At 39.9% G+C, this 13,450-nt stretch overlaps 2 protein-coding genes across 2 annotated transcripts; both read right to left on the bottom strand.

The window, feature by feature from the left end:
- Positions 1–892: 892 nt before the first annotated feature.
- On the bottom strand, positions 893–5,540 carry dtwd2 (DTW domain containing 2). Its single transcript, XM_003458577.5, has 6 exons — positions 5,293–5,540; positions 4,973–5,063; positions 3,632–3,726; positions 3,351–3,549; positions 2,320–2,448; positions 893–1,703 (listed from the first exon to the last, which is right to left on the bottom strand). The coding sequence occupies exons 1-6, from the start codon at positions 5,457–5,459 to the stop codon at positions 1,524–1,526; spliced, it is 861 nt and encodes a 286-aa protein (XP_003458625.1). The 5' UTR covers positions 5,460–5,540; the 3' UTR covers positions 893–1,523.
- Positions 5,541–7,079: 1,539 nt separating this feature from the next.
- On the bottom strand, positions 7,080–10,471 carry LOC100707233 (cardiomyopathy-associated protein 5). Its single transcript, XM_003458578.5, has 2 exons — positions 10,109–10,471; positions 7,080–9,619 (listed from the first exon to the last, which is right to left on the bottom strand). Exons 1-2 carry the CDS (start codon positions 10,231–10,233, stop codon positions 7,360–7,362), a joined length of 2,385 nt encoding a protein of 794 aa, XP_003458626.1. The 5' UTR covers positions 10,234–10,471; the 3' UTR covers positions 7,080–7,359.
- Between the last annotated feature and the right edge of the window lie 2,979 nt (positions 10,472–13,450).

The raw sequence follows: 13,450 nt of genomic DNA, 5'->3' as shown, positions 1-13,450 counted from the left end.
CGCTTAATTATTACACGAAAACATGTAAAAGCACGTGTAAATGTTTTTCTCTTCCATAATATATACAAGTAGATCTCTAAGCAATAAAATATGTAAACACCTGTGCGACTTTTAATAGCTTCATCAAATCCCGCTGTTTTTATATTCTCTTTTGTGTAAAGTAACTACACTGCACTGCACTTTGGAAAACGTGTATCTGAGAATTTATATTTAAGCTGTTTTGGAATTCTCCTCTTTTCTACATTTGAAAGGCAAATATTAGGACATGCAATATATTACACTTTACATTATGTATACACAGATGGATAAAGCTGATGAGCCATACTATAAACAAATGGGAAAGAGTTGTTTAAGCTAGGTTAAGAAAAGAGGTCACAATCGGTGAGCAGCAGTGGGGTATAGAGGGTGGCAGAGGTGCAGGACATGAGGACAATGAGACAGTGGTGAGGTGTGCAGTATGAGTCACAGATGGGTTTCCGGTGGGAAGGGAAGAGTTACATCAGGGCTTGGCTCTGACTCCCCTCTTGTTTGCAGTGGTGATGGACAGGTTCACAGATGGGGTTTGATAGGACTTGGCATGGACTATGATGTTTGCAGAGGACACTGAACTGTAGTGAGAGTAGAGAGCATGTGGAAGATAACCTAGAGAGGTGGAGGTATGCCCTGGAGAGAAAAGTAATGAATAAAGAGAAGAACAGCCAGACTGCTTTGAGCTGATTGAAGGATAGCAGTAAACAAATAATCACTGAGTACAACCAAGGTATGCAAAAGAGCATCTCTGAATTCACAACATGTTGAACCCTGAAGTACATGGGATATCTGCTGCGACATTTAGATAGTAGGACCAGAATTTGGTGTAAACGACAGCAAAATTCTACACAGATTCCTAAAATGACATTTGTTTTTCATTTTATTGATATTGTTTGTGGCATAGAAAAACTGCAATACTTAAACAGCTTTTTGTAACATTCAACAAACACTATTTGGAAGCCTCCAAACACCATTTATAAAGCTATACATTTATACAATATAGTGCAATTTTCAGTTGTCACTCTTTTTACCAGTGTGTTATTTGTCTTTGGTAGGTTTTGTGTTTATTTCAGTTTATTTTATTATTTTTTGTGGAAATTGAGATTTTGCTTTCTAAAAATATCAGTGGACTCAGCCCTTCCACATGTGACCCGCTGTATAGCCACATGAATCCAATCACAACAGAACCACAACACGTTTCTAAAAAATTCAAGCTACTGTGATGTAAACAAAGTAAGAAACCTAATTTATTCTTAACTCAGATGCTTCAAGTACAACATTTATTTGTCAGTAATTTACTTAAAATTAATGACAAATACATAAATTATATTTATCAGCATATACAAGTGTTTTTACAAAAAAACAAAAAGGGAAAAAGTCCCCTTATGTCTCATCGTTTCCATGCCTGTACTCTGATCACACAGTCCAACACAGTGCAAACAGCAGGAGAAGCAGAGATGAATCAGGCCTGTCCTCTCTGCTCTGACATGCCCTCATCTGGGGCAGATGCTGTGGTCACTGAGGAGTTTCTCCATCCTCTTTATCTTGCGCTTGTTCTTTGGCATGGGTTTGTCGTACATGCCGTTCTTCAGCAGATGTTCCTTGCTATGATGGATCTGAGCGCCGTGCTGAAGCTGGAAGGAGCAGAGTGCTTTCAGGGGCTTGAGCAGAACCTGCACACGCACAGATGGGAACGAAAGGAGAGCGCGATGAAGAACACCAGGCTCTGTGTTTCGACATGATTCATGATAATGAACCTACAAAGAATTACTGCCCAGCTTTTCACGCACTCTTATCTCCAAGCCTCATTTTACCATCCTTTTACCCTTTTCATTTAGCCTACCCACTCATCACCCTCGTTTTAAGAAGGCAGCAGCAAAAAACTCTTTTTATTCTAAAGAGCAGAAATGTCCATTTAGCAACAATCTGCTGACCACAGTCAAGCCTTTAGCATTAAAATCTAGATATTTATCTCAGCAGTTGGTAGAGACCAAACGCGTAGTTAAAAGTAATGCAAATATTAGATTTTAAATGATTACTTTTACATATATTACGATATATTACGATTCAAAATGAATAATACACAGTATTGCCAAAAGTATGGTCTTCTACCTTCACACACATATGAATTTGTGTGACATCCCATTCTTAATCCATAAGGTTTAAATCTGATGTTTAAACCAGAGCCACATGACATTATCTCACAATATTAATGTTACTATTATACTACTGTATACTACAGATTTTAGATATTTATTATACTACTATATAACTGTTTCGGTATGTTACCTCTTGGATCTCATCATTCCGCTCTAGGATCGACAGAGCGACAGCGGCACATTCCAGAGTAGACAGACAGATGTTGGAAGGTTGTGTGCGGATCACGTATTGACTTGATAAAGTCCTATTGAGCTGCACCTGGTAAACCAAAGCAGACGTGATCAGTAATCACAATGTTGATGTATGAAAAGCAATTAATTTTATAAGAGCTGTAATTCTTATGGAATGCACAACACTGGCAGTTTTTCATTTAGTGCTTTCAGCATTCATCTCTGAGAGGTGTTAAGTTTCAAAGTTCTGGTTTTGTCCATAAACACGTGATCAGAGCTGGAACATCTTCTAATGTTGGTTGTCAACATTACACACAACTTAGAGGCGGACTGACACAGAATTTATGACACAGATTCATCTGATATCAGATATATGAGCTAATTTTTTCCCCCCTTTCAGACTTCTGTGTTTCATTTACTTGTTTACGTTCTCCCTCAGTCTGCCTGGAACAGCTGATTGTGTGTTTGTGGCGTTGTATTGACTAATCACGTTTGTGCACATCTGCATGTTATAGCTCTGTGTCAGTCGGACACACAAGTCCAAATTTTACACTAATCTTTATGATAGCACCAAAATCCATAAGTGCTGCCAAATGGACCAGAACTAAAATTTTAACAGCTTAACTAAGATGTGGTATTATTTAAATAACTGCTCCAAAACAAGTTACATAAAAAATGCTCTGGGTAGTGGCTAATATCAGAGTCTTTCTAAAAATATCCTGAAATCATGTGCTTAAACACAAGTACCCCACACAGTGTGTACTCTTCAAATCCAACTGGTCTGTGATGCATTGATCAAAAGTATGTAAACGAGCAGAAATCGTGTACACTAGTCATCTGGCTCCATTCAAGATACATTTACAAGATACAGTTTTTTGGGGGGTGGGGGTTCTCCACCCAATTCAGGCTTTAAGACCTTAGAAAGAAAAAAGACTTAGCAGCTGAGAGAACAGAGTTTATATTCTCTACAACGTCCTTTAATATACGCACCTGTTTGGGCAGGTGGAAAAGGCTGTTTTTGAGGAACATGTTTTTGGCTTGGCTCCAGGTGCCATCTATGATGATGACATTATGTTTTGCAGTGCCCACTTCTTGGTATTGCACCAACTCCTCAAGGTTCTCTGATTTAGGTCCTGGGTACAGAATCAGCGTTCTGCTGTCCCGACACACCGCAGCCAGCTCCGGGTGCCTGCACAGAAAATAAATGAAGGCATAAAATAAAAATGCAAATATAACACATATTTAGCTACGCTCAATTAACGCATACTTACTTTTCCTCATTAAATCTCCTCCCAACTATGACATTGCATTTTCCTTGTGGCAAGCAAGCAGCAAGTAGAGGAACTGTGCGGAGTACTCGGCTCTCCTGGAAGAGATCGAAACCTTTAGTCTCTCATGTTAACCTTTTACAAAATGTGTGTTCATTACTGTCATGAAAGCCGCGCATTATAGAGTCCACTGTCAGGAGCAAGACAGTAATCTGATTCCAAAGCATTCAAACACACCCGATGGCGATGTCAGGGTGATACACTAAGAAATGAGACACTGATGTTCTTCTTATTCATCCACTAACTCTCAACACAATATCAGTCTTAGTCTGGTGCAGATATACATGTATGCATCTTTCTGGATATGGGTCAATATCAAAACTTGCCTTTAATGGAAATAAGTCAGCAAAACATGCGTGGAAATGGTGCGATGTAGAAATTGTTCTTTCAGATAGTTTGATTAATAAAATAAGCTATGGTTGTATCAGCTGATACTGGCATCAATGTATATGTTTGCCATCATTATCATTATTACTTATTTTACAAGAAACAGTTTTTCCAGCAGAGTAGACATCTGTACCATCATGCAGGATTTTAGATTAGCGAGGTAACTTAACTGTGAATTTTCCGTTTTAGTGCACCTAAACGTACACCTAATGTCGCTGTTTGTTTTGAGATCAGCTACTACACATACTATGTATAATCTGTAAATAATTTGTGTTATAAAAACCTATACAGATGCTGATAATCCTGGCAGGTAGTTTAGTTAGTAAGTTTCATCCAGCTTGATCAATGCCTCCAGGAGGAGATAGGGGACATTCATAACGATCATTGTAGTAAGATTATTATAGTCCATAATGTTTGTCTGTACAATTAATACTTTTGGGTGTTTATTTTACATAAATATTCATTCATATTTAAATCAAATCAATCTTCAACAGTTCCAGTCATCTTAGTGTAAAATTCCCTCTCTCTTTGTTACTTTATCAGCTTTTCTGCTGATTCAAGTTAAAGCCATGTCCTATAATAGTTTATTAGTTATATCCTATTTTTGTCAGCCAGGTCTCAACGTGACACTCATGCAAGCTCAGTTTGCTAGGCAAAAAATTACCCATAGAGGCTCAAATCAATACATGCATACAACAATACAGCTAACACTGCTAACACTACCACACAACATAAAGTTTAATCTAACAGATTTTAATAAATAATAACAGTGACTTTTGGAGGCTTTTGAAAAACTGCATAACTTTAAATAACATAGATGTATTTTTTGATGCTTCACAAACGCTACATTTAAACAGATCAGGGACTCTGGGTCTTAAAACATGACTTTTGACTCACCTCTGCAGGATGCTGCACTACGTACAGACATGTGGAGACCTCCAGGGGTTGTGGTGGAAGAAAAGGACATAGACACACCTTCTGAGGGCGACTACATGGGAGGAAAGTTGAAGACGTGAGGCTGTGTTTTCCCAGTTACTTCCCAGCCTATAGCCCCCATCTGTGTGTGTTTCAGCTGGTCTTGAGCTTTCTGTAACGACACGGATCTGTTCCCTCATTAAAGCATGCCAGCTACGCGAGGAGACGGGAACATTCATACGCCGCCTGGATCAACCAACTCGGCTAACTACTAGCATGAGCTGCTCTTTAATTCAACTCACCGGCAACGGAAACATGTCGGTCTTCTCTCGCCAGCCTCCACCGGAAGGGCAGCCAGATCCCCAAAAGCGTCAACCAACCCGTCCTCCATCGAGGAACCGTCGCACATTTCTGGGCCGCTTTGTATCTCTTGAGTGACGGCGGGACAGAGACTGGGAGCGCAGTCCATTGTGGAGTTAGCAAAAAGCTAACCTGTGCGAGTACCCAAACACTGCGCCGTCTTCTGGTGTAGAAGTAGACCGACTAGAGAGAGAAGGCACACGGCGGCGTAATTAAGTGTTTCGCAGAGTGCACAGTGCGTGTGAGAGTAAGGTTTTATATTTTGGGTATATACCTCGCCTCTACAATGGATGAAAAGAGATGAGTACACAATGCACATAACTGCTGGTGACAAATAAAGATTCTCAGTAGGAAATATTTATTACAGGACAGTCCGAGGCTGAATTCGTTTATACAAAGTGTTTCTCTTCTTTTTCTTTTCCTCCCATCTCCTTTGGTAATGCGTATATCACGTAGTATGTTAGATACATTTAGAGTTGGATGGCTACAATAATTTGTTTCATAATCATAACAGAGACCTTTTCTGGCTACTCTCACCTCGTTTGTGAGGTAAGAGTAATGATCTATGGGGCGACTTCACTTGTTGCTACAAGGTTAACCTGTAAAAAGACTAAAGCTGGATCGATATTATTAACCAGAATCAGCCATTATCACAGGTATATCATTTCTCCCTTTCTCATAAGACTCAAATATACTCTCAGTATGTGTATGTATGCTTTCATGCATCACCGTTCTATTTATTGTATTTCTGCGACACAGTTGCTTGTAAGTTGTTAGTACGTCATTAACTCAGGGCTGCCACCTGTCGGTGTGGAGGAAAGGGGGTTATTTTAAAAGGCACGCTGGATGTCGCCAAAGGCTATTTAATGTAAAAGTAAGGCCGCTTTAAATACTTGAAAACACAGCTTTTGCCCCACGGAAGCAAAATAGTTATGTACACTTAGTTGCCTGTGCATTTTATTCACACATCGTTTATCCATTTGCAAATGGATATCTGTGAGTTGAGTTTGTTTGTAGTTTGACTTTGAAGGTCAGTCGACACAGGGTCACAGCTGAGGCTCCAGATGGCACCGTTGGATTCAGGACATAAAGCAACTACTGTACAGTGTATCTGCAAACAATGCAGACATGCAGAATACTGTACCCCACAGTGCAAAAATGTGTTTTGCTCATTAAACAACCCCCCCCCCCCCCCAAAAAAAAAGGTTCTCTGTGTGCATACATTGGGGAATATTTAGTTCATTTTGAGACAGCTGCACTAAAACAGACTAAAACGAGCTAAGTTTGGTTAAGTTGGAGATATCTTTTAGATAATGCAGGAGAAATATATAGGTAGCTTTCAAAGTTCCTTTGAATATTTTATGGAAATATTTTTAAAAAGCACTCACAAAATGTTATAACATTTGAAGGAAATCTTTAACTATAGGTTATTTTACCAGGGTGCAAAACATCACTCCCCATTTGGCTTAGCGACAGATGCACATTGTCAAGAAGTTTCACGTTCCAAGCACATCTGTGATTAAACAAAGATTTGCAGGGTGGATAATTTGTCAGGAATAACCAGGTGTAAATAGGCTCATCTGCAAGGATAACAGACTCTGTCTTGGATGTTTACAAGCGGTTGTGCGGAACACAGGCTCCCAGTTTAGATAAGGTGTCGAGTTAATGGCCAGAAGGGCTTATTTATAGCTGAAGATGCACCCTGACACCGTACAAACACCGACACATGCACGCTCATCCTTTTTATTTGCACATGTGAACCAAAGCTCATCAATCATGCTACGACTCATGCGCTATTGGCAGAAAGACTGGCTTCAGCTGCAGAGACAAAGGATATATGATCAATCTGAAGGCAAATGTTTTAGATAAGACTTTGATTTTATATACAAATCTGAGCTTTAAGAATTTATCTTAGTTTAATGCACTTTACGTTTACTGAGATTTTAAGCCCAAATATGGATATTGATCTGTTACAGCACTTAATACCAAGTTTATTGACTGTAGCTGCACTAAAGTATTGTACACTGTCCTTTGTTTTTGGCTTGGTCAGTTGGAAAAACTGTCGAACTATCTTCTTGTTTCTCAGCATTATTCTCTGTTGGATCTGTTTCTGATGACTTTACATCTGTCTCTAGTTCAGTTTGTTTTGTAACTGTTTCGGTCTGGCTTCTTTCTTCTTCTTCTTCTGGTTTGGCGTCTTCTCCTTCAGTTGGCTTTCCATCTTTCTCATCTCTGGTGGTCACTTCATTCCCGTCCTGTACGCTTTCAGCTTCTGTTTTGGCCACAGCCAACGCATTCTCTTCTCCATCTCCATCGCCTTCATCAGCAGTCTCTGCCGGCGATGCCGTCTCTTTCTCCTCCTCTCTTTGCTCCTTCCCTCCAGCCTCTTCGTTTTCCTGCACAATGACGTCAACTGGAGTCAGAGGCGTTAGATCTAGACACGTCTTAGGAGGGGATGCTACTTTTCTCCTAGGAGGGGCGACTGGCTTGTCTATTTCTGAATCTTTTTTCCACAAATCCCGAACACAGACATTGCTCTCTTCCAAGGCTGCGGGATGATCATCTATACTTGTCCAGTCTGCTTCCTCTGAGGGAAACTCAAAGCTTGAGATGCTAAGTTGATCGACTGGGATTTCTGTTGGTTTTTCAACTGTTATAGACACACTCCTTACTGTCTTGGATTTACTCTTTTTTGCTGTTTGTGTGTCGTCTTCTTCCAGAAGTCGAGGGAAAGGCTCTATGTCGCATGGAGAAGAATTGGCGCTGGACCTGAAGAAGTCTGTAATATCATCCTCTGAGTTAGGCACCTCGCCTTTTTCAGGCTTGGTCACAAAAACACCAAGGTCATACAAATCCTCAGATATTATCCGAGATCCTTCCACTGGGCATTTTTCTTTATCTGTTGGTTCCCCTTCCACAACAGGAGTCTCATCTATCAGGACATATTTCTCTAAATACCCCCTGGCCTCTCGGTCTGAATGCCTGCTGTGGAAGGACTTCTCCGAGGTCACACTTTCAGTGTCCTCTTCTTTTATCCGGCTGCCGAGTGCTTCCTCATAAAGGTCTGTATAAAGGAAGGCCATGGCTTTGGGTTCCTCCAGCAAAATGGGATCGATAATTTTCAAGGGCCCTTCGGGTAGAAAGATTGGTGTGAGGACATCTTCTTGGCTTCCAAACAAATTGGAACCACTCTGTTTTGAGGGAAGCCTAGAGGGTGCACTTTCTGCTGCTCCACCTCCATCTGTTGCCCCTGGACTTTTCAGAAAGTAGTCGTCTGTACCGCCATAAAAGACTTCATCTAAAAGCTCGTTAGCAAGTTCCACCAGACTGATTGTGTCTGACTTGTCAACATCTGCACTTTTGGTGCTGGTGGTTTCTTTAGTCTGCGCATGTTTCTCAGTGTACTGACTCTCAGTAGCAGTCTTTGCCTCTGGTTCCACCTGTCCTTCTGCAGTCACAGCAGGACCTCCTGGAGCCTGAGCATCAATCAGCGCGAATGCCTCAAAGTAGTCCACATTTCCTGCTGCTGCTCTGCTTTGCATTCTGGCCACCGGAGCTCCCGGTGGATCCATGGAATCTAGATCCACAGGAGGGCAAGGGTTGACGCGGTAATCTATTGTTGGGCCTGATTCTACTGAGATCAGCAGCTCATTTTCATGGATCTCCTCACTAGCTTTAGGAACAAGACTTTCCTCCAGGTATGAAAGATTGTCCACCATTTCTTTGCTGACTTCTTCATCCACAGTGGCCAGTTTTTGGGGAACAACAATGTTGAGGATTTCAGAGCCTTCTGACACTAAGCTGAACAGCTGCTGCTCTTTGTCTTCCTGAGGATCAGTTGTTTCCTCTTGGTCTCCTTCTCCTTCACTTTTCAAATTTGGTTGAGAGACTTCCACTAACTCTGGCCGCCCTGAGATGTTCTCAGAACTTTCTGCCAGGACTTCTCGCTTTCTGTCTGCTTTGCTTTTCGGCCCACTTGCCCTCTCCTTGGTTTTCCTGCTTCTTGAGATAAGCTCCTCATCCATGACAAAAATGATTTTGCCTGCTGGATGAGACCCAGGTGTTGCAGGTCGTATTGCAACCGAAGAGCTGAGATCCACAGAGGGGAGTCCACCTTCAGACATCCATGGTGTGGTGCAGCGACTGGGCGTCGTCTCCCATGCGATTCCGCTGTCCTCACCTTGCATAGTTACCATGGAGAAGGAGGAGTCCATCATTAGGCACTGCATCTTAGGCCGGACATTATCATCGTGGACAGCCTCGCGTAAGCTGAAGGCACAGTAATGCACAAATATTGGGAGGTTAAGGGAAAACTATACAAAATATGTCCTAATAACTTTTAAGTTGTGCAGGTGTTCTTTTGCTTTAATACTTTTTGCACTGCGCCTAAAGCGAGAGAAAGAGTCTCAACTTACATTCACTAAAGTCTGATGCATAAAGCATCACATCTATCAACCTTTGAAGATGCTTGTTGTGCTCCATGAGCATTTTTACGTCACACAAGTGTCATTAAGTAGAAAGAAAGAAAGAAATTTCACACTGCAGAACTTCCCATTCTGCTTGACCAGTGCAAACATACGAACATGTGGCATTTCACTGTCCATAAATCCAGCATATTTTATTACTGTAAAATAAATGTTTCGCCACAGACTCTAATTCATAAATGATCAAAAACTTTCTTCTGTGGTAAAAAACAAAAACAAAATTGCAAAACAAATCTCATTAACATGAAACTTTAACCTGCAGCATAAAGAGCACCTGTTTTGAAGGGTCTCCACTTCATCAGTAACATCAAGGTTTTGTTCTGTAATATCTTCAGATGTCAACACAGTCATCTCAGGGTCAACATCTGACTGTGCAAAATCCTCCATTGCTGTAGCCATTGTTTGCAGTATGGATCTGCTTCAGCCTCTCAGCAAGACTCGATGCTGCTCTGCTGATGACATACGAAGCAAGCAAGCGTGCTTGAGTCGGGTTTTCATGCTCAGCATAATCTTGAAATAGAAAACTTGCCTTCCACTGTTTCATCTGAAACATTTGCAGCATGCAGGGAAAGTAAATCATCACCTGTTCACAATGGTTGAACTCTTGAAATCGCTATATACAAATAACAGGTTAATCTGGGTTAAGCAGATGCAAATAATCTGAACTGTGAAAATGCAGAAACATTAAGTCAGTGTCTCTGTCTTATTTATTTTTGCCAGGTCTATATATAATTTTGTCCTGGCATCATGTATCTGATATCATTAGTCTTTCTGTAAGTGAGTTAGAGGAAAGATTGTTGAAAAGGTTTAAGCTGGGTTTTTTTTTTCATGTGCAACAAATCACATTTCAATGAAAAATAGTAAAAGCCAAAATTGTGATTAAAAAGTAAGACTTGTCATGCTTTTCTGTCCCACTAGTGAATATTCTTTGTGGTAACTGGGCAAATAAAATTAATTAAAAAAAAAAATCTGCCTTCCTTTCTTTTTGATTGAGCCACCTGCTCGTGTCTGTCACACAGAGTGTCAGAGATGCTATGTGGGAAATGAAAGCATGAAGGGGTTGGGGAGGGATTAGTCAACATGTTCTATCTGGGTAAAAGTTCCTCAGTGTAAACTAGTCTGACATACCCTGTGCAAATCATAAAACTTTCCAATGAACATGCCAAACTGAATTTAATATTATATACATTTTGAGGCTCAAATAATCGTTCTCCCCACTGCAAATACAGGAAGTGCATACTGGAATGTGCCATGTAGTGTCACATCCTTGGAGAATGACTGGGATTTTTTGTTTGTTTGCTTTTATTTCATTTCATATTGGATATCATTGTTCTATTCTTGAGTTATGAATTGTAACTATTAAGGGGCTGCTTTTGTTTCTTAGCCAAATTACTAGTGTGTGTTCTACATACGTCTGCTTAATCACTGTTTAAGCTACGCCGTTTTCTCTATAAGGTCTGTTTTTGTTAGTTAATTTTGAGTTTGGTTGTTATTAAAAAAAACTTGCAGTCATTGTAGTGAGCTAATGCAGTCCATCACAAGATTCAAATACTATTTTACAGCATTTCCTTGATATTTTTAATGCTGCAAACTTTCAACATTTTAACATGTTGTACAAGTGTGTATGTGTGTGTATAGATTGTTGGATAAATAGGCAAGAGAATTACAGAGTAACTGAATATCAAATACATAGAAAATATAATTACCACTCAACCTTTAGTGACAGTACATTAATATACATCTATTTTAACTAGAAATACTTTTAAACACACATTATATATGAAATTCCAATATTTACACAGGTCCTTCAAATTCCTTTCAACCCCATAATACCATACCACACACAAACACACATACACAAAATAATGGCACAGAGGGCAAGAAGCAGCAAAGTTGCTGCCAATCAAGCGTGACTGATTAACTGATCATCAGTGAGTGTGAGCGCCTTTATATAAAAGCATAGGTTTTGTTGGTTTGCTGGTCTGGAGCAGTAATTTGTGTTAATTCAATGCCACAACATTCCCAGTTGTGGACATCTCATCAAACACCTGATTCTAACTGTCAAGGTGGAGGGGTAATGGAATGTACTTGTTTGTGAGTCTGCCACAAACTGCTCTGTATACTAAAATATTTTAAAGTCAAGCCTGAGGTGAACTTTCTGATGACTAAATTTTACCCAAATTTTTGTCATGTGACAGGACAACTCTCTCAAGCATAGCAGGAAATCTATGCCAGAATGGCTGAAAAAGAAATCATTTAAGGTGTTGCAATGGCCCAGTGAAACTGAAAAAAACCCAAACCACGTAAAATGTTGTGGTGGAACCTTAATAGAGCTGTGTATAAAAGAATATCAACAAACCTTGATGAGCTGAAGCAATATTGTAATGAAGAGTGGGCCGAAATTCCTCCACTTGATGTGAGAGACTGATAATGTCATAGTGAAAACCATTACTTAAAGTTATTGTCGCGTCTTAGCTGGCAGACGTGGAGAGTGGAGAGAGTGAGAGGACACAAACGCAAGCACTGGAGACGGAACGGAACTTGAACTGAAAGTGAGCCTTTATTGGTGGCCAGAAACAAACAGAAAAATAAACAATAACACAGAGCTGGAAATAAATGATAATACAGAGCTGGAACTAACAAAAACCTAAGCTGGGAAAACCTGGAACATGAATCATGGCGACATAAAGGAGGTTAACAGACGATCCGACAAAGGGCTTAAAAACAGGGAGGGATAACGAGGGAATGAGACAGGAGGAGAGCACAGCTGGGAGTAATCACACACAGCAAGACAGGGAAGAAGCAAAACTGAAAACAGTAACACAAGAACGTCAAAGTAAAACAGGAAACAAGAAACATTCACAAAGACACAGACTTGACACTGAGATGGAGACATGACTGACTGGGGTAGACACAAGAAATGCACGAACATAGAGACAGTTTACTAGACATGAAATGTGGAACACAGGAAGGCACACTCCACGAATAACACTAAGTCCAAGAATATAAATTAATCAATAAACACAAAACACTGGGTCACGGAGCCAGGATTTGACATTTATCTCAGGCTGCTGAAAGGTGGCTCTATAAGCTATTGCACCATAGGTTATACTTAGATTGTTAAAGGTCCTGTGGGAAAAAAAATGATAAAAGAAACTTTATCTCTAAGATCCAGAGAAGAAAAGTCCCATTATTTTAAAACATATATCATTAATGTCATGAATGTATATCATACTGAAATGTTGATTGTGCCTTCAACCCCATCACCATTTTCAACCCCATAATGCAAAGTTAAGCCCTATTACTTGATAGACTTTTATTAATATTTGATTAATATCAAGAAATATGAGGTTAATGTTAGTTAAACTATGTATACAATTTGAAGGACAATTAAAAGAAATACAGTCTTATCAGATTCTAGCATTATTGCATATTTTTGGGAAAACACGGAAGCCAATGTTAACTAAAGTGCTCTTGGCATGCTCTGGCAATGAAACAGAGTATTTTTGAATGAAAATTACGTGTTTAATAAGTCATCTTGATCATTAAATACCCACCAGAATTTACTACTACTTATCATGATTGTTGGGGTTTTCGCTATTTCCTCTGTATTATT

This window comes from Oreochromis niloticus, linkage group LG7, assembly GCF_001858045.2.
Source record: "Oreochromis niloticus isolate F11D_XX linkage group LG7, O_niloticus_UMD_NMBU, whole genome shotgun sequence".
In the NCBI taxonomy this organism is placed as follows: Eukaryota; Metazoa; Chordata; class Actinopteri; order Cichliformes; family Cichlidae; genus Oreochromis; species Oreochromis niloticus.
This window is presented reverse-complemented; position numbering and strand designations above follow the sequence as displayed.

Bases quoted from the DNA above. Each gene is read 5' to 3' on its own strand.
- LOC100707233 (XM_003458578.5), bottom strand. From the start codon at position 10,233: ATGGCTACAGCAATGGAGGATTTTGCACAGTCAGATGTTGACCCTGAG. The intron at 9,620-10,108 runs GTGCTCTTTATG...CTGTGCCTTCAG, and splicing joins GTGGAGACCCTTCAAAACAG to CTTACGCGAGGCTGTCCACG.
- dtwd2 (XM_003458577.5), bottom strand. From the start codon at position 5,459: ATGGACTGCGCTCCCAGTCTCTGTCCCGCCGTCACTCAAGAGATACAA. The intron at 3,550-3,631 runs GTAAGTATGCGT...TTTTCTGTGCAG, and splicing joins AGGAGATTTAATGAGGAAAA to GCACCCGGAGCTGGCTGCGG. The intron at 2,449-3,350 runs GTGCGTATATTA...TTGGTTTACCAG, and splicing joins TTTTCCACCTGCCCAAACAG to GTGCAGCTCAATAGGACTTT.